Raw genomic sequence first — 21,048 nt, forward strand, 5'->3', positions numbered from 1 at the left:
TCCTGTGAGTGGAATCAGACATCATTTGTCCTTTTGCGACTGGCTTATTTCACCTAGCTTGATGTCCTCAAGGCTCATTCATGCCATAGCACATTAGTTAGAATTTCCTTGCTTTTGAAGGCTGAGTAGCATCCCCTTGGATGCATACACCCCATTAGGCTTATCTACTCATTGGTCAGTGGACACTTGGGACGATTCCTCCTGTGGCTCTTGTGAGTAACACTTCCGTGGTCATGGGGGTACAGACAAGTCTCCAGGTTCCTGCTTTCAACTGTTTGAGGCAAATGCCCAGAAGTGGAATTGCTGTGGCCTATGGTAGTTCCATGTTTTCTTTTATTTTGGCCATGCCTTGGGGCTTGCGAAATATGAGTTTCCCAACCAGGAATTAAACCCAGGTCATAGCGATGGAAGTGCTGGGTATTAACCACTGGACCACCAGGGAATTCCCTCTCCACTGTTTCTTTTGATTTGTGTTTTCTGTGCCTCTGGCGCCTTGGATGAATGAAACAGATCCTGGATGAGCTGCCCACCGAATCCCTGCAGGAGGCTTGTCAACATCAGGGAGCAGGGTCTTCTGTGTATTTGACACGCCCTACTACTCAACACTTGGAGAAGGAAATGGCACCCCACTCCAGTATGTTTGCCTGGAGAATCCCATGGACAGAGGAGCTTGGTGGGCTACAGTCCCCGGATCGCAAAGAGTCAGACACGACTGAGCGACTTCACTTTCACTACTCGAAACTACTTACACCTAAGAATGATTCTGTTCTCAGATCTTTTCACATCTGCCGCTTCACCTAGCAATTAAAAAAACCCTCCCCTGGCAGAGTAGCTTTGTACCAACAAAGTTTCAGAGCTGTGTGCTAGGCAGCCAGCTGGGCTCACCCACAAGCAGAGGTTTGGCTCTCACAGGCCTGCCCCTCAGCGCCTGCCACTGAAAGTCCTGGCTTAGGAAAGACACAAATGAGTATGCGTCTGGGACCAAGACAGGGCTTTCCTGGTGGCTGAGTGGTAGAGAGTCCACCTGCCAAAGCAGGAGATGCAGGAGGCTGGGGTTCGATCACGGGGCAGGAAGACCCCCAGGGGAGGGAATGGCAACCCACTCCAGTATTCTTGGCTGGAGAACCCCCTGGACAGAGGAGCCTGGCGGGCTACAGTCCATGGGGTTGCAAAGAGTCAGACACGAGTGAGCATGCATGCATGTGTGCAAGAGACCGACAGTTGAGGCCACAGTTGCTGAAGTTCTGCTGGCTTTGAAGTGATCTCTCCTGGTACATTTGTGCCTCGATTTCTTCATAGAAGTTCTTTTGAAACCTTCCTCTCACAATGCTGGTCAAATGTTGGGGTGGGGGCATCAGGATCCAAGGCTTTGAGGGGCCCACGGGATTTTAGAGTTTTAAACACAAATCAGGGTGCGTGTGTCATTGACCTTTTCCCCTCCTCCTCTCCCCCTCTCCTCCTCGACCCATTTTGTGACTTCTGAGCAAATCGCTTTTCGGGTCTGTTTATTTCCTTCTCTTCTCTGCTAAGCTTCCTGTGTCTTCCCCTTTGAACCACCAAGAGCAGGTTCAATAAATGTTAATTAGATTTAAACTATTGGCTAGGTTTTATGAGACACGTGTGTACATGCTAAGTCGCTTCAGTCATGTCCGATTCTGCAAGCCAATGAACTGTAGCCTGCCAGGCTTCTCTGTCCATGGGGTTTTCCAGGCAAGAATACTGGAGTGGGGTGCCACTTCCTACTCCAGGGGATCTTCCCAACCCAGGAATTGAAATGAACCCAGGTCTCCTGCATTGCAGGTGGATTCTTTATGTGTGTGTGTGTATATATATATATAATTCAATGTACTGTACACCTGAAACTAACACCATATTATATAAATTAAGTATACTTAAAATTTTTAGAAAATTTTTGAAAAGTCAGTAGATACTATCAGGTGTTTATGCTTCTTTAACTATTAGAGTATGTGTCCAGGGTCAGAGGGGACAGTCACAGAGTCTGGGTCCAGGGGCAGCGATGGGACCTTGTCAGGTGAGTTCTGGGGCTTGACCCTGACCGCCCTTTCTCCAACTTCTGTGCAAGCTTTGCAGCTGTAATGATGCCACCCGGCCACAATCAGAAATGTGTCACAACAACAGAGAACCGCCTCAGTTCATTTGTCAGTGGATAAAAGGGCCACTGACATGCCCTAACCTAACTTTAAGAGATGAGTGCAATTGTGTGGTAGTTTGAGCATTCTTTGGCATTGCCTTTCTTTGGGATTGGAATGAAAACTGACCTTTTCCAGTCCTGTGGCCACTGCTGAGTTTCCAAATTTGCTGGCATATTGAGTGCAGCACTTTCACAGCATCATCTTTCAGGATTTGAAACAGCTCAACTGGAATTCCATCACCTCCACTAGCTTTGTTCGTAGTGATGCTTTCTAAGACCCACTTGACTTCACATTCCAGGATGTCTGGCTCTAGATTAGAGATCACACCATCATGATTATCTGGGTCGTGAAGATCTTTTTTGTACAGTTCTTCTGTGTATTCTTGCCACCTCTTCTTAATATCTTCTGCTTCTGTTAGGTCCCTACCATTTCTGTCCTTTATCGAGCCCATCTTTGCATGAAATGTTCCCTTGCTATCTCTAATTTTCTTGAAGAGATCTCTAGTCTTTCCCATTCTGTTCTTTTCCTCTATTTCTTTGCATTGATCACTGAAGAAGGCTTTCTTATCTCTTCTTGCTATTCTTTGGAACTCTGCATTCAGATGCTTATTATATCTTTCCTTTTCTCCTTTGCTTTTTGCCTCTCTTCTTTTCACAGCTATTTGTAAGGCTTCCCCAGACAGCCATTTTCCTTTTTTGCATTTCTTTTCCATGGGGATGGTCTTGACCCCTGTCTCCTGTACAATGTCACGAACCTCATTCCATAGTTCATCAGGCACTCTATCTATCAGATCTAGGCCCTTAAATCTATTTCTCACTTCCACTGTATAATCATAAGGGATTTGATTTAGGTCATACCTGAATGGTCTGGCAGTTTTCCCTACTTTCTTCAATTTGAGTCTGAATTTGGCAATAAGGAGTTCATGAACTGAGCCACAGTCAGCTCCCGGTCTTGTTTTTGTTGACTGTATAGAGCTTCTCCATCTTTTGCTGCAAAGAATATAATCAATCTGATTTCGGTGTTGACCATCTGGTGATGTCCATGTGTAGAGTCTTCTCTTGTGTTGTTGGAAGAGGGTGTTTGCTATGACCAGTTCATTTTCTTGGCAAAACTCTATTAGTCTTTGCCCTGCTTCATTCCGCATTCCAAGGCCAAATTTGCCTGTTACTCCAGGTGTTTCTTGACTTCCTACTTTTGCATTCCAGTCCCCAGTAATGAAAAGGACATCTTTTTTTGGGTGTTAGTTCTAAAAAGTCTTGTAGATCTTCATAGAACCGTTCAACTTCAGCTTCTTCAGCGTTACTGGTTGGGGCATAGACTTGGATAACTGTGATATTGAATGGTTTGCCTTGGAAATGAACAGAGATCATTCGGTCGTTTTTGAGATTGCATCCAAGTACTGCATTTCGGACTCTGTTGTTGACCATGATGGCTACTCCATTTCCTCTGAGGGATTCCTGCCTACAGTAGTAGATATAATGGTCATCTGAGTTAAATTCACCCATTCCAGTCCATTTTAGTTCGCTGATTCCTAGAATGTCGACGTTCACCCTTGCCATCTCTTGTTTGACCACTTCCAGTTTGCCTTGATTCATGGACCTGACATTCCAGGTTCCTATGCAATATTGCTCTTTACAGCATCGGATCTTGCTTCTATCACCAGTCACATCCACAGCTGGGTATTGTTTTTGCTTTGGCTCCATCCCTTCATCCTTTCTGGAGTTATTTCTCCACTGATCTCCAGTAGCATATTGGGCACCTACTGACCTGGGGAGTTCCTCTTTCAGTATCCTATCATTTTGCCTTTTCATACTGTTCATGGGGTTCTCAAGGCAAGAATACTGAAGTGGTTTGCCATTCCCTTCTCCAGTGGACCACATTCTGTCAGACCTCTCCACCAGGACCCGCCCATCTTTCCAAAGAAAGGCAATGTCAAAGAATGCTCAAACTACCACACAATTGCACTCATCTCACATGCTTGCAAAGTAATGCTCAAAATTCTCCAAGCCAGGCGTTAGCAATACATGAACCGTGAACTTCCTGATGTTCAAGCTGGTTTTAGAAAAGGCAGAGGAACCAGAGATCAAATTGCCAACATCCGCTGGATCATGGAAAAAGCAAGAGAGTTCCAGAAAAACATCTATTTCTGCTTTATTAACTATGCCAAAGCCTTTGACTGTGTGGATCACAATAAATTGTGGAAAATTCTGAGAGAGATGGGAATACCAGACCACCTGACCTGCCTCTTGAGAAATCTGTATGCAGGTCAGGAAGCAACAGTTAGAACTGGACATGGAGCAACAGACTGATTCCAAATAGGAAAAGGAGTACGTCAAGGCTGTATATTGTCACCCTGCTTATTTAACTTATATGCAGAGTACATCATGAGAAACGCTGGACTGGAAGAAACACAAGCTGGAATCAAGATTGCCCGGAGAAATATCAACAACCTCAGATATGCAGATGACACCACCTTTATGGCAGAAAGTGAAGAGGAACTAAAAAGCCTCTTGATGAAAGTGAAAGAGGAGAGTGAAAAAGTTGGCTTAAAGCTCAACATTCAGAAAATGAAGATCATGGCATCCAGTCCCATCACTTCATGGGAAATAGATGGGGAAACAGTGGAAACAGTGTCAGACTTCATTTTTTGGGCTCCAAAATCACTGCAGGTGGTGACTGTAGCCATGAAATTAAAAGATGCTTATTCCTTGGAAGAAAAGTTATGACCAACCTAGATAGTATATTCAAAAGCAGAGACATTACTTTGCCGACTAAGGTCCGTCTAGTCAAGGCTATGGTTTTTCCTGTGGTCATGTATGGATGTGGGAGTTGAACTGTGAAGAAGGCTGAGTGCCGAAGAATTGATGCTTTTGAACTGTGGTGTTGGAGAAGACTCTTGAGAGTCTCTTGGACTGCAAGGAGATCCAACCAGTCCATTCTGAAGGAGATCAACCCTGGGATTTCCTTGGAAGGAATGATGCTAAAGCTGAAACTCCAGTACTTTGGCCACCTCATGCAAAGTGTTTACCCATTGGAAAAGACTCTGATGCTGGGAGGGATTGGGGGCAGGAGGAGAAGGGGACCACAGAGGATGAGATGGCTGGATGGCATCACTGATTCGATGGACGTGACTCTGAGTGAACTCTGGGAGTTGGTGATGGACAGGGAGGCCTGGCGTGCTGCGATTCATGGGGTTGCGAAGAGTCGGACACAACTGAGTGACTGAACTGAATTGAACTTTAAGAAAGGATGGGACTGCTGTCTTCCTGGGTTTCCAGAAAGAGGGAAACAAAATCTGATGAAAAGATAACATCATCTCCACCACCACAAACACCATTCCTTCTTTATTCCTGTTAATGAAAGGCTATAGTTGGAGATAAGGGCACATCCTTGCTGGGAGAATCTCCTGTGAGTATATGAAAGGCCTCCAAATGGCATTGCAGTAAAGGGGGAATCTTTATTTGATTCAGCATTTCCTGAACGTATATGGACACTGAGCCTGTTTTTCTGAGTTTCACCTCCCTTGGAACTCATATTCTGAGGTGTGAACTTTGGGAAACGGTCCTGTGGCTCTTGGTTCTCTTATCTGTACCAGCTGCCTGTCAGTCCATGGTGTCTGGGGCAAGAGGTGACTCGGGAATCCTGGAGAATGAACGGCCACTCCACCCCGACCCCACGGTGAACCCATGAACCCTTCTTCCTGGTGCCTCCCCACCCTGCTTCCTGTGTCACACCCCCTTTTCTAGGAACATCACAGGAAGGGGTGGCCCTCAGGCTTGATTTGGAAGGGACCCAAGCCCAACCTCTGACCCAAAGGAGACTTCCCCTTAGTCTGCTCAGGGTGAGGCCCTTCCCTTCTGTTGGGTTCCTCCTGAGACCACACCGGCTCCCTTGCAACCCTCTGGCCCAGCTGGGCGGTTCAAGCTGTTAGCAGCCCTGCTCCCTCCCGCAGCCGGGATCTGCTGTTGGGGACCCTGTGCCCCCGCTTCCAGCTTAGACCCTCATTCCTCATCACGTGACAGACCTCTGTGCCCCCACCAGCTCCTCCCACGTCTCTCCAGGCCAAACTCCTGTGTATTCAAACGTCAGTGAGTTTCCAGCCCCTCACGGTCCTGCCCTCCACCCCTGGCCCTATCATTAATGTCATCATCTTTGCTGGGCTCAGCTTTCCAGTTTCTGGTAACTTCTGGAATCTTGATTGGGTCAAGAATCATCTTGGTGATTGGTCACTCTTTCCAGCTCTGCAATGCCTGCAGATAAACATCCCTGGTGGCTCAGATGGTAAAGAATCCTCTTGCAATGTGGGAGACCTGAGTTTGACCCCTGGGTCAGGAAGATCCCCTGGAGAAGGGCATGGCAACCCACTCCAGTATTCTTGTCTGCAGAATCCCACGGACAGAGGAGTCCAGTGGGCTGCAGTCCCTGGGGTCGCGAAGAGTTGGACATGACTGGAGTGACTTAGCACGGCAGAGGCAGACAGACCCGTGAGCCTGTATTTCTACAGCTCAAATCACTGAGCCGGGCTGGGGAGGGGAATGTGGATTTGGAGGTTCAGGGAGGAGGGGGCGGGAAGGGTACTTACTGGGCTTACCTGCCAACCCGCTCAGGGGCCAAGTTTATATATTCAGTTGCTGTCTTGCCGGCCTTGCCCTTCCCGTGTCTGGAAACAGCCCCCAGGAACCCCTGGCGTTTTCCAGTACGGTCTCCCAGGGGCTCTCATGTTCTCGCCAGCCCTGTTCGTCTGCTCATGGTTCACTGGCCCAGACACAGGGTCATGACGTGATTTTCTACCTTGGCAAAGGGTCTGGTTTGTTTTTCACCAAAGAAAGGATGTTAAGTGTTCTTTCTTTTAATATTTATTTATTTGGCTGCTCCTGGTCTGAGTTGTGGCATACAGTATCTTTGGGCTTTGTTGCAGCACGTGGGATCTAATTCCCTGACCAGGGATCAAACCTGGGTCCCCTGTGCTGGGAGCATAGAGTCTTGTTTGCTGGATCACCAGGCAAATCCTGTTAAGTGCTCTTGATCTTGAGGAGATGCTGGTCTGCAGGGGGAGAGGACTGAGGCCAGCCAGCCACCAGGGCACAGACATCCCAGCTCAGTGCCTGCCTGGCCCCGGGAGACAGACAAACAGGCGGGGTTAACTGTGATGTTCTTTTGTTATCATCTCCTGAAGCTATAGAACAGTGACAGACTTTATTTTCTTGGGCTCCAAAATCACTGCAGATGGTGACTCCAGCCATGAAATTAAAAGATGCTTACTCCTATGACCAACCTAGACAGCATATTAAAAAACAGAGACATTACTTTGCCGACAAAGGTCTGCCTAGTCAAAGCTATGGTTTTTCCAGTAGTCATGTATGGATGTGAGAGTTGGACTATAAAGAAAGCTGAGCACTGAAGAACTGATGCGTTTGTACTGATGTTGGAGAAGACTCTTGAGAGTCCCTTGGACTGCAAGGAGATCCAACCAGTCCATCCTAAAAGAAATCAGTCCAACATATTCATTGGAAGGGCTGATGCTGAAGCGGAAACTCCAATACTCCAGCTGACTCATTGGAAAAGATCCTGATGCTGGGAAACATTGAGGGCAGGAGGAGAAGGGGATGACCGAGGATGAGATGGTTGGGTGGCATCACCGACTCAATGGACATGAGTTTGAGCAAGCTCTGGGAGTTGATGATGGGCAGGGAAGTCTGGCGTGCTGCAGTCTATGGGGTCACAGAGTCGGACACGACTGAGCGACTGAACCAAACCTGAAGCTAAGGCATGTGTCTAGCACACAGGACAGATCGGCCAAATACAACAAGATGGTACAAACAAGTGTGTTCACTGATAGAATACATTTGGGTATATCTGCACATACAGCTAATAACTTTTGGGGGGGAAAAGTCCATGGCCCTGGCCTGACCACCTGTTGGCCTCTCCCTGTTCTCAGAGACGGGTGAGTGTGCTACCAGCCACCTCCCTCCCTGGCCTGGACCAGTCCAAGACATGACCCCAGCCTGGGCTCAATAGCTTCATGGGGAATCTGAGAGCCGTATCAAGTGACAGAAGGCAGCAAGCAGGTGCCAAGTGATGCCTTCTAAACATCTCATCCTCTGTCACCCCCATCCCCTCCTTCCCTGCAGCTCCTCCTGCTCCCTTGGACTTGGCTGCATCCAAGGATCCATGCTTCAGAGAGAGGGCATGTCCATGGCTCTCAGGGATGCCCCCTGTGTCCACTGGGTGGGGTGAGAAGTGGGAAGATGGGATGCTGGTTGGCTGAGTGGAAGGAGCCAGTCTCCAGGCAGAGCCCTTGCTAAGCTGTCCAGGGGCTGGCGGGCCCTTGGGGTCCTCTGGTGAATGACCCCTTCCCGGTGGTGCAAGAGAAAGCAGAGCATCCTCGGATGTCACCAGAGGGGATGCAGCCTGAGGGGTGAAAGCATGTTAGCAGGATCCTAAAATCCAACCAGGCTGGCCACTGAGCTCATGCCTTGGCGTGTGGGCAGACATCTTATGTGCTTCAGACACACGCAGGTCGTGTCTTTCCCACTGCTGTGTTGGCTGAGTTACCTCCCTGGCGTCTCTCCCCTGTGGATTTTCTGGACCAACAACCTGTTTACACCTGCCCCAACCCCTGCCTCACAAGGCGTGTGGGTCCTAACCTGGCCACCTTTCTGGAATTCAGCCTGAGCCAGTACTTTCGGGGAAATTTTCTGCAGTGTTCCAAGGAAGCTCTGCCCACAGAAACTAAGGAGGGGATTTCCCTGGTGGCCCAGTGGTTCAGTTCAGTTCAGTCGCTCAGTCGTGTCCGACTCTTTGTGACCCCATGAACTGCAGCACGCCAGGCCTCCCTGTCCATCACCAATTCCCGGAGTTCACTCAACCTCAGGTCCATCGAGTCGGTGATGCCATCCAGCCATCTCATCCTCTGTCGTCCCCTTCTCCTCCTGCCCCCAATCCCTCCCAGCATCAGGGTCTTTTCCAATGAGTCAGCTCTTCACATGAGGTGGCCAAAGTACTGGAATCTCAGCTTTAGCATCATTCCTTCCAAAGTACACCCAGGGCCGATCCCAGTGGTTAGGACTTTCCAATGCAGGGGGTGTGGGTTCGATCCCTGGATGGGGAGGTCCTAGGATTCCCACATGCCTTGCAGCCAAAAAACCAAAACATAAAACAGAAGCGATACTGTAGCAAATTCAATACAAGATTTTCTTTAAAAATGGTCCATATTAAAAAAAAAATCTTTAAAAAATATAAAGAAACTAAGGGGGACTCTCCAGCCCTGGGACCCTGCCATGAACACCATCAGGTAAACACACCCCTCCTGCCTGTCTTCCCACCCACTGAGCACACTGCTCCCTCACCATCCAGACAACTACCCAGGAAGACAGCTCAGAACGACCGCCTGGTCTGAGAGCAGTGGTCAAGTCTTGAAGAAAATGGAGCTGACTTCCAAATCTAAAACTGCCTTTATTTGTGGTTGGCTCAGCGTAAGGTGCCATCATTGATCAGCAGAGTTATAAAACTGTACAGGAGGTACAAAAATAGGCTGTTTAACGTAGATAATTACCCTCACATCATCAACCTTTAAAAATACACATAAAAATAGTACAATCTGGCAGTTTATAAAATATAAAGCTAAAAAGAGGACTTTTAGGTTCCACAAAGAGGATTGTATCACACGATTAACACATACCCATGAAACAATTAACCATCCACAGAGAAGACACAATGGCACAGAATTTTTTTTAAAAAAATCACTTTAAAATGAACATTTTTACCCTGACCAAATTATTCACCCTTTAATGACAAAACTACTGTAAGGCATCCATCCCATGGAAGGATACAGTATAACTTTTCCAGCTTTAAAGTGGTCAGGGGTGTTTATCCAAAGCAAACCTGCTGTGCTTTAAGCAGGTGCAACTGTCACTGGCTACACCTCAGAGTAAAAATTAAATAAATATAAATAGGTTCAATAAATAGGTCATTGCAAAAAGAATACTACATAAAGTGAGCATCTGAGAATGTGGCAGAATCGACTGGTAATGCTTTCTAGGTCAGTGGGGACGCCCCCGTCACAGCTTCTGGGACACTGAAAAGGAATACTGGACACTCGAGAACAGGGGGTGAGGTGAGCGGGGTGGGGACTTTGGCTGGAAGTGTTGGTTAAGGCTGCTCCAGTGGGGAGGCTCATTTTGGATGCTGTCTTTGTGGTTTTCCAAGAATACAGAGAGGATTTAAGTCCTGATACAAGAATTGGAACCAGTTACTCATGGGAAATCACTGATTCACAGAGCAAACCAAATATACAAAAAGTAGACTCTTTGGTTTAAAAGGTAATGGTCTAAAAAAAAAAAAAGAAACCCAAAGAATGATGACGGTCCAACCCTGGAAGGTGGAATTCCGGCTCATCTGGACAGGACACCTGGAGACTTACTTCCAGGCAAGCTCGATGTGCACAGCGATACACAAATGATATCAGCCCCGGGAAGCCCACGCCTGGCCCCGGGCCAACTTCGGAGAAAGAAGCGTCCAAGAGGAGAAAGCTCTGCAACCCAAAGGACCCCCCTCTCATCTCTGACGTCAGACCAGCCATCAGTTCATCTTTTTCACTGAAGTGATAAATGAATGGCATTCACACAGACAGAACCTCACCCAAAGGATCAGTCAACTGAAGAAACTACTCCAGGATGGTGAAGGGTGGCCAAGGAAAAGAAACACTGGGAAATACGAAGAAGAGGGATTTCAGAAGCTGAACGATCAGGGAGAAAGCTCAAGAGAAGAGAGAGAGGCTCCCTCCAGGTATGCTGTGCTCTGTCCCCCAGCCCTTCCACAGAAGGCTGTGAAAACGGAACCAGCCCACGTCCCGGATGACCTCAAGGCTGAGGATCCGATGAACAGAGACACACAATGAGAACAGTCCCAGCAAAGCCAAGCCTGGCCGTGGTTCAGCTTTGGAGAAGAAAGCGTCCAAGAGGAGAAAACTCTATGACCCCAACGCCCCCTCCCATCTTCGATGTCAGACCCGACCCCAGTTCTTCTCTTTCACTGTGGTGATAAACGAATGGCATTCACACAAAACCTCACTCAAAGGATCAGGGTGAGCTCTGATAAGGAACTTTCTTCTCAAGTTGGTAGGAAGGAAGCACTTAACTGGGCCTGCTAACTGCTGGATCTCCCACTGAAAGATGTGTAAGGGGTGGGAATGATGTCTCCCTGGGGAGAGCCGACAAGGACTACCACACTGAGAAAGGGGGAGATGGGAGAGGAACTTGGTGCCAGGGTGGCATGCATGAGACATCAGGTGCTTTAGTGGCATCACCTAACACCTGTGATTGCAGACGCTCTGGAGCCCGTGACAGGTGGAGCTCTTCAAAAACTGAAGTTAAAAGGACTCAAGAAGCAGCAAGAGAATTCTGGCAGGTGTGCCAAGGACAGATTCAACACAAGGTTCAATACGAGATTTAAAGAGATGATGGTGTCCTTGGGATTCCTAACAGATGTGACTAAATTCTGTCTTAAAGATGAGACAGGACTTCCCTGGTAGTCCAGTGGATAAGAACCTGTCTGCCAATGCAGGGGACATGGGCTCGACTCCTGGTCTGGGGAAGTTCCATATGCCTCGGGGCAACTAACTGAAGCGCTTATGAAGCCTGTGCACCCTACAGCCTGTAATCTGCAAGAAAAGCCACCTCGATGAGAAGCTGGTGACCTCAGCGAGAGCAGCCCCTGCTTGCCACAAGTAGAGAAAGCCCGTGTGTGTGCAGCAGCGAAGACTCAGCACAGCCATAAATAAATTAAAAAAAAAAAAGATGATAAAGATGGTGTACTTGTGAAAACTCAGCCTTCCAGGAATCGTACAGAAGATCAGAGCAACGGCTCAGCTGTGACAGGACGTGGCCGACTGCAGAACCCTGCCCAAAACAACAGGAAACCAGAACTCTAGAGACCAGGACAAGATAAACCAGATGGTGCCCGAGGTGTCATCATGATGGGCACCCACACAAGCCCTCTACAGGCCACTTGGGAAGACTTATGGGTGCCTGGGTTCCCAAGGGTGACGGAGAGAAGATGAACAGAAGGCGATCTGCTGGGTGCCAACCCCAGACGCACGCCCTTCCCCACCTCCGCGTTTTCTTCGCAGTGCTGGTATTTACTCCCTGTCCACTCTCTACCACTGGCTCGTGCGAAAGCCGAGGTTTGGCCTGTTTTGTTCACCTGTGTCTGTGGCACCCAATATCCTGTCCAGCACATATAGAAGTGCTCAAATAAAATACAGTGAATAAGCGAGTTTGAGACAGTTGGAGGGTTAAAAACCAGTACCACAAGCAGAAAAGGCAGTTAAAAAAAAAAAGCTGTCCTGGAGGCAAGAGGGGCCAAAACAGAGAGACAGTCCTTTAAATCACTCGTGGTACTTTCTCCTTCTCCACCTCGACCAGTCTCATCATCTGCCCTGGCGGCAAAGCAACCTGCAGAGCCGTATGAGAGCAGCTGGGGAGGGGCTGGCCCGGGAGCATCAGAGCTGGGAGAAGAAAGACGTTGGTCTTCCGTGTTCCTGAAAAACGGACAGCATGGTACGAGGCATGATGCCGACCAAGGATGCTGGGTTCCCAGGTCTAAGTGAGGCAATGGATGAGGTTTAAAGATGCAGGATAATTTTAAAAGAGAGAGAGAGAGGATGACTTTAGGCAGATGGAAAGGAAGGGAGTTGAATTCACTGAAGGCAGAATGAGTATGTTGGTGACTGGCTCTTGCTCAAATCCACTGCCAGAAAACATCTTGTGAGGAGAAGAAACAGTGATTTCTCTCTGTCAGTTAAAGAGAAAATTGATAGTAACATTCTTTCTCCCGAGCGGAGTCTCTGAGTTCACCAGGACCGAACTGCAGTGATCCGTCCGACTGGCTAGAGAAGGTCCTCAGAAAATGCTTCCTCACCTGTATCCTGACTGTAGTAAACCTCTAAGGGCTTTCGGCAGAGAAAAGAGAGAAATTTTTGACTAAAACTAACGTTAAACATTGTATCAATTTTGGGGGGAAAAACCCCATGGTATTGACATGATTTGGAGAGTGGGATTTTGAGGTTGTGTCACACACGTACATAGTGTGGCCATGCTGTTTCACTCTTCAGCGTTAGAGAACCAGAGGATGGGGCTTTCCGTGCCCCACAAAATAGAAGATGTATTATTCTGTTTCTTGCATTGCTTCTTCATGAGTAAGCTTCAAGTTCAGTTTAGCTCACACTAACGTAGCATTCTACGGTATGATCAAAATAAAAAGTTATTAAAATCTGCCAGGAGAAACATAAAAGCCTGCACAAAGTGTGTGGTGACTCTGGCCTCGGCTCTCAACCCCCTGGCCCGTCCTGCTGGCCCCAGGGACAGAGTGGCCTCACTGCCTGCCCGCTGGCCAGGACGCCCTGGTGGGCCCTGAATGTCCCCTCCGGCCCCTCTGGCCTGTCTCTGCCCGGGTCTGAGCTTCTACCCCTCATGGCCAGGGGACTTATCCCCTCTTGCCCCCAGATGCTCCTAAATAACCCCAAGTGCCCAAGGCACGGACCCACCAAGGGCCCCCGTTCAGGCCACCAGTGCCCGGGGCCACGGCATCCTCTCAGTGTCTGTGAGACCTGCAGACACAGCCTCGCCTTTCAGAGTGCCGGGCTGGCCTGTCCCCTCACCGCACCCCTATGCTCAAGGTTCTTGCTGCCCCCAGAGGAAATGCTGGTCACAGTGACCTGGGAGCCTGTGGGTACACAGTGTCTCTGATCCCCAGGGATGACACCCTCTGAAGGCCCTCCCTCTCCCAGGGACCCTCTCCTCCAGGGCCCTGCTCCTAGCAGGGGCCACACTTGGTACAGCTCGGCCTAGCTGGTCCAAGAGAGGGTGCTTCTGGACCCAGCATGCAGGCAACACGGAGGGGTCCCTAATCTCTCTTCCTTAAAGGCCTACAGGCCAGCATCAGACAGGGAGTTTTAAAAGAAATGCAAGTCTGAAGCGAGTATATCCAGGAGAAGACAGACGGTGCTCCTCTCTGCCTCTGGGACTGGTCCTCCTTTGCAAACATCCCCCGATGTTCCAGCTTTCATGACCAGTGTCTTCCCAGCTCCTCCGCAGGTTGGGGGGGTGGGGAGGAATCACCTCTTGCCCTGCCTAGGGTTGGCATCCTCCCCTGCTGTCTGCGGAGCGGGCGGCTCAAGGCACTTGGCTTCAGGGCCTGGTCTCCCTGCTCGGCCGGGAGGCACCGGGCTGCAGCTCGTAGAGACCAGGCCCTCAGTCCCAGCGAGGCCACCAGCGTGGAGGCCGCCCGGCTCAAAGGGCATCTGCAGTCACGGAGGGCTGGGGCTCGGGGGGCTCGTGGTAGTAGGGCTGGAAGGGCCTCTCGTGGCGGCACAGCTCCATGGCGCGGTAGGTGTGCGAGAGCAGGTGGGGGAAGCGGGAGGTGAAGTAGCGCACGAAGTCGTCGGGGAGGGCGCCCAGCGTCTCCTGCACCTCCTCGGGCAGCTCCCGGTAGTGGTGCTTCTGCAGACGGGCGGACACAGACACATGGTCGGCGGAGAGGAGCCCGTGGGACCCGGGCCAGACCCACTCGAGGAACACAGACTGCGAGGCTGGCTAAACGGACCACCCGTCCACTCCCTGGTCTCTTCCCCTTCTTTGGGGGAGGCCTTTGAGGCTGGTGCAGGGAGAGGAGGGAGGGGCAGTCAGGTGCAGAAAGGGCCCCCATAGAGGGACTTCATCGAGTGCTGTCCAGGCAGGGAGAGGGCACCGTGCAAGCATATGGCGACTGAGCCCGCTTCCCAGAGCACGGCTCCCCGCCCCAGCATCCCTGAAGAGAAGGCTCATCCAGAGGAAGGAACAGCCGCTAATGTGTCCAGGGCAGCCACAGCCGCCCAGCCTCTGCGAGCTCCTCACTCCAGGGTGGCCGGAGCACCCATGGGGAAGGGATACGAGGAGGGGGCTGTGCAGCGGCCCTGCCTGGCCCCGCCGTGCGCCCTCGGCCCTCACCTTATTCCTCATGGCTCGGAGGAGATCTCGGACCGAACTGCCTTTATAAGTTCTGAATTTCCGCAGATCTAGGAAAAAAAAAAAAGAAGGGAGGCAATGTAATAAACCCACTAGATTCCAAAAGAAAACAGTTTCTGGGGCTCCTGGAGATGAAGCAGTCTTAGGACAGAAACACGACCTAACTCCATCCTCATCGCAGATTCTCCCAATCTGAACCAGTGCAGGGCAGCTGCATGAGCCTGAATCCCGCCTCCCAGTCACGCCCGCGGTCAGAGATGGCCGCTGAGAGCGCCGTGCCTGGCACAAACCTGTCACTCTGAGAGACGAAGGAGGACGCGCCCGAGAGCAGCGGGGTGACCGGCCACCCAGACCCCAGGAAGCCTCGGCCCCAGAAGCGGCATTTGGAGCCCCAGGCGGCCTGGAGTTGTCGCTCCCACGCCTGCTTCTCAGAAGTGCTCAGGGGAACCGCTTCCGCCCACAGGCGCCCGGGCGCCTCGCGGTCACCTGTCTGCAGGGGGACGGTGATGTTCTCCCGCCAGTCCATCTTCACCACGGCCCGCCCGCCGCGCTCCAGCTGCTTCACTATCGGGCCGTCCAGGGCCTCCTTCTCTATCCGGTCACTCACGTCCTGGGAGGGAGACAGGGCAACGGGGGACGGTCAGTGTGGAGGCGCCGAGGGCCAAGGACGGCCCGGCCACCCCTGCCTGAGCCGGGCAGCGAGGGTCCTGCCTGCTCCCCAGGAGCGGCCCCGCCTGCCACTCGCTGAGGAGAGACCTCCCGGCTCCACCAGACGCGTGCCGTCCACAGGCCTGCCGCACCTCGCCTGCCTGTCACCCATACTACGTGCCACACAGGGCCACATGTGCAATCTGTATTCACCAATGAACCAAGAAAAAGGTTCACTTGGATTGACACGCTGTGACTTCTGTGTGGCCACACACACAAAGCCATGTCTGATGGGGGGAGGTTTATCATTCTTCAACCAAACAATTAGAAAACAACAAGAAGCCAAGACTTCTTTCGGAGGAGGAAAGCCAGTGACAAGAGTATCGGGTCCAAAGGCCCCGGCTGTGGATCCAAATCTCACTCTGTGTTTGAGGGGGTGGACCTGACCACGGGCCTCTCGGAGTCCGCATCAGTGAGACAGATCCGCTGAGCAGCTTTGTGGGGAGCACAGCCTTCATCTTTGATGAAGATAAAATCAGACCAGCTGACTGTCTAACTTGCAAAAGGAAAGCCCTGTGGGGAACTGATGGCCAACTTGGATACAAGGTGGGCTTTCCTGGTGGCTCAGTGGAAAATAATCCACTGTAATGCAGGAGACGCAGGAAACAGGGGTTTGATCCCTGGGTCGGGAAGATCCCCTGGAGCGGGGCATGGCAACCCACTCTAGCATTCTTGCATAAAGAATCCCATGGCGAGAGGAGCGTGGTGGGCTACGGTCCATAGGGTCGCAAGGAGTCAGACATGACCAAAGCAACTAAGCATGCACTTGGGTACATGGGGGCACTTGGAGCTGAACCACAGAGCTGGCACAGCTTGTGATACGGACGGAAGCCTGTATGTTCACAAGACATGTGACTGGAGACACTAAGAACTTACATCTCAACCCGGGGTGCGGTGAAGTTCCCTTTGCATGAGCTCTATTCCCGCTCTACATCTTATCATCAGCCAAGTGACCTGGCTAATCTGGAGGTCCCTTGAAGACGTCTGCCCTCAGACATAACGTTCCTGCATTCTTAGACTACAGTGTGATGTAGACATTAACACTTATGCGCACTGGGAAACCGAAAAGTATGTGTGGCTCGCTCTACTGCAATATCTGGCTTATCACCAGGGTCTGGAGCCGAGCCTGCAGTATCTCCTAGGTCTGCCTGTATGAAGAAAATACATTGAGATGCCAACTGCGGTTCTCTTTCGGTTGTGGGATTATGGGTCATTTGTTTCATTCTTTGTTCTTTCCTATAGTTTATGGAAAGAAATGGGCAAGGTTAAATGAATATCTTTGATGAAGAAAACAAACATCTCCACCTGGAAGAACTGGAGCTGCTTTTCCAGGCTCCAGAAGAAAGGGTGTTTCAGCACATGCTTCGCTGATGGGCGCTTCTGGGGGTCCATGGCGATCATCTTCTCTATTAACTCCCGGGCAATGACGTCCTCTGCAGAGGAGGAAAACAGACACACAGCTCGTTATGACCAGCCTCAAGCTGCAAGCAAATAAATACCCAAAACTTTAACAGTCTGCATCCCTGCGACTCAAGGTTCTACTGACAAGTGAAAGTCGCTCAGTCATGTCCAACTCTTTGCAACCCTGAATTCTTCAGGCCAGAATACTGGAGTGGGTAGCCTTTCCCTTTTCCAGCGGATCTTCCCAACCCAGGGATCGAACCCAGGTCTCCCACATTGCAGGCAGATTCTTTACAAGCTGAGCCACAGGGAAGCCCAAGGATGCTGGAAAGGGTAGCCTGTCCCTTCTCCAGCAGATCTCCCCAACCCAGGAATCAAACCGGGGTCTCCTGCATTGCAGGCAGATTCTTTACCAACCGAGCTATCAGGGAAGCCTTGATAGCTACTGACAGAAACCCATTCCAGTAACATAAGACTTCGGCTAAGAAGGAGAGACCTCATCACGCAGTTAATGAAAAGGAGTGATCCGAAATACTCGCTATCAGAGTCTTGGGTGACACTGTCCTGCCTCCACACGCTGGACTGTGGGCCACCAGGATGACGTACTGGCTGAATGTGGATGGACGTGGGTAGAGAATCAAGATGAAGGTTAAAAACGAGCATGCTTTCCCTGGTGGTCCAGTGGTTGAGAATCCGCCTGCCAACGCAGGGGACATGAGTTTGATCCCTGGTTTGGGAACGAAGATTCTACATGCCACAAGGTAACTAAATCTGTGTGTCACTGTGCCCTAGAGTCTGTGCTCCACGACGAGAAGCCACTGTGATGAGAAGCCTGTACATCACAACTAGGGAAAGCCCGCATGCAACAAAGACCACCCAGTGCAGCCAAAAATAAGTCAATAAGAAAAGAGCATGCTGCAAAATACTATGTACTATTTAACTCCACTTTTTATAAAAATATGAATATGTGTCTAGAGAGATGATCAGAATAATGTGTACAAAGGTATTGACAGCAGTCATTCATCACTGTGTAACGGATCTATGAGCCTTTATGCTAATCTGTTTTGTCTCAGGGAATAAGGAAAATTAATCCATGAGCAAAATTGTAAGATAGTTTAAATCTTTTTAAAAGGCAGGAGCAGGTGTCACAGGCCGATAACAATGTGGGAAGCCCTTCAGTCAGGCAGAAAGGCTTGTCCTCCCGCCTGGAGAGTGAGTACCCAGATCATCTGTCCCTAGACCAGGGTGACCCCCTGACTGCCAGCCCACACACAAGAGCCCAGTTTATGGGGCATGGCCCTTCTGTCTCCCCGAACATCGGGACAGGAAGGTACCGCGAATTGTTTAACCCTCAGGAGTCACAAACTGGAAAACAGCGGTCCCCAAAGGGGCCTTGCCCAGGTCACAAAGGTTGTCATGTGACCTCAGGAACCTAGGAGTTACCTGGCTTCAGGACACCCCACCCAGCCCTCCACCAGCTCTGGATCGAGTCCTTGGTTCACTGAGGCCCACTGGGCGAGCAGCTGGCAGGAAGGCCCTCTGGGGCCTCAGAGCCAGCACCATCCCCACCCGCAGGGGCTGCTCCCGAGCCCCCGACTCTGCCACCTACTCACTGCACTTCTTGGGGTACAGGCAGTCGAGCCCTGCCTCCCCCCAGCCCCCACTCACCATGCTTCTCAGGGTGTAGGCAGTCAAGGCTGTAGGCACCCAGGAGGATGTTGGCCTGGCGTTGCAGGGACTTGCCAAAGGGGTGGCTGCCCTCAGATATCACGTAGTAGAAGACGCAGCCCGCGGAGAAGATGTCCACCGTGTAGGTCTGAAAAGAAACGAGGGGCGTCAGATGCTCTGGAGGGTGGGGGAGTTCTCATTCTCACCTAGCAGCAGAGTGCAGCTGCTCGGAGCAGAGCTGGGCGTGGAGAACTGGGGTCTGGAGCCAAGGTGTGGGACGCTGGCTCCACCACTGGCCCCCGGAAGCCCCCTAGCCACTCTGCACCTCTGCATTTACAACCATGAAGTGAGGATGAGCCCACAGGGCTGCTGTGAAGACTGGCTGCGTCCTCACTGCTGGTCATTCTTTACCCAACCAGCTTGTCATTCCTCGAGGGCCGGGCTGCCTTTGCATCCCTGTGGTACCCCAGGTACGTGCATACAGCAGGTCTTAACCTCTGTTAATAAATGAAATACAGCGTTTGGTGGGAATTCCCTGGCAGTCCAGATTAGGACTCTGCGTCTCACTGCTAAAGGCATGAGTTCGATTCCTGGTCAGGGAACTAAGATCCTGTGCGCTGTGTGGTTAGGCCAAAAAAAAAAAGGAGTGTTTCATTCAAAAACAGCTCCAGAAAGTGATTATTTGACAAGTTTCCAGTGTGTTCACTTTGATGGTATCTATTAACATGTCTCACTTATCCCATGAAACCATTCCGTGTCTAGAGATGAAACCAGTGTGTGTGACTTCTAGCTTGGTCTACGTGGGGTGTAACGCTGGGGTGCAACCCAAGCACAGCATGGGTCCCTCATGCCAGGCCCCATCACTTGGATTTTCCACTAGATGATGTGAGGCTCTGGTGAGAGAAAGTCAGGAGCTGGTCACCTGCCTCACCGGAGAAAACACACCCTTCACAAGAGCCTCGTGAGGTGAGTGGAGCAAACGTCACCATTCCCAGACGAAGACACAGAGCGGTTTGATGACAAGCCCAGGGTCACTGCTGGGGAGTGACGAGCCAGGGCAAGACGCAGGTCTTATTGCCAAGTCCCATAAATTACTCTGTTGTCAGAGCGTTCCTGAGGTGGCCGACAGATTCAGTACAGGAGGAGCAAGTCCACCAGCGCCGACGTTCCCACCTAACGGCCGCTTCCCGCCCCCACGGGGAACGGCCGGCGCTCCCTGTTCTCCACGGCCTGTGATGCTGGTGTCCCCGGCATCCCCTCCCTGATGCCGCCCCACGGGCTCCTGTCCTGCATGCTGGCCCCTCTGCCTCCAAACTCTAGAGCTCACCTCTAGGCTCAGTTATGCTCTTTCCCAAACTCATTTCTGCCTCTGGTCCTTGTAGTTTAAATCCTCCATACGCTGATAAAACACACATGCTGCCAAGTCTGAGGTAAGTTGAGTCTTCAGTAAGACTTGATATGAGAAAGTTGCTACAAAAATTGCTGTGGGATTAGATGTGGGAGACTCAACTGTGAGCTAGACGGGACATAAATAGCTTGAGGCTAGGATTCCGCTCTCAAATCACTCAGGGGGTGTTTAAAGTGTCTGAGTCTCAGCGCAGAAGTCACCGAAGGCATTGTGAGCGTGCTTTAGGCAAGAGAGGAAATCAGCAACTCCACTCAGTTGGACCCAAAGTCAAAAAAAACACCTTGTTTTACAGCCAAGATTTCTCTTATTTAGAGAGTGACTTAAATTTAAAATTAAATGTTTACAGTGTGTATTTTCTTATGATTCTCTATCGTAACTGACTTTTTTGATTTACAGACCAACTGCTGGTCCCCAGTGAATTAGATAAGATGGCTCTGGTGCATCTTATCTATTTTAGGATGGCTGATCCCATCCAAGTTTGCTCAGGAAGTGTCAGATAATCCTCCAGGGTCTTGGTGAGCTAGAAAGCAAGGTGCTCAGACACAACTGGGCTCTTAGCAGAAGAATGAAGAACCCAGCTCAAAGAGGCTCCAGTTGGGCAAATCTGGAACAATTTGAGTATCAAAAGGAATGGGAGCTATTTTCACAGACGTTTAAACATCTGATGAAGCTCAACTTTCAGGAACCAAGGACTGCCAGAAAATAT

General features: G+C 50.5%; 1 protein-coding gene across 1 annotated transcript in view; it reads right to left on the bottom strand.

Annotated features, from left to right (window-relative positions):
* Window positions 1-9,622: 9,622 nt before the first annotated feature.
* ERN1 (endoplasmic reticulum to nucleus signaling 1) overlaps window positions 9,623-21,048 on the bottom strand; it is an 85,070-nt gene continuing 73,644 nt past the window's right edge. The window contains exons 18-22 of the mRNA XM_052657529.1: window positions 18,935-19,082; window positions 17,171-17,298; window positions 15,644-15,767; window positions 15,140-15,207; window positions 9,623-14,653 (exon numbers count right to left, since the gene is read on the bottom strand). Of these exons, the coding sequence (XP_052513489.1) occupies window positions 14,444-14,653; window positions 15,140-15,207; window positions 15,644-15,767; window positions 17,171-17,298; window positions 18,935-19,082 (678 nt within the window). The 3' untranslated portion in view covers window positions 9,623-14,443. The remainder of the gene's footprint in view (window positions 14,654-15,139; window positions 15,208-15,643; window positions 15,768-17,170; window positions 17,299-18,934; window positions 19,083-21,048) is intronic.

Source organism: Budorcas taxicolor, chromosome 19 (assembly GCF_023091745.1).
Source record: "Budorcas taxicolor isolate Tak-1 chromosome 19, Takin1.1, whole genome shotgun sequence".
Classification (NCBI taxonomy): domain Eukaryota; kingdom Metazoa; phylum Chordata; class Mammalia; order Artiodactyla; family Bovidae; genus Budorcas; species Budorcas taxicolor.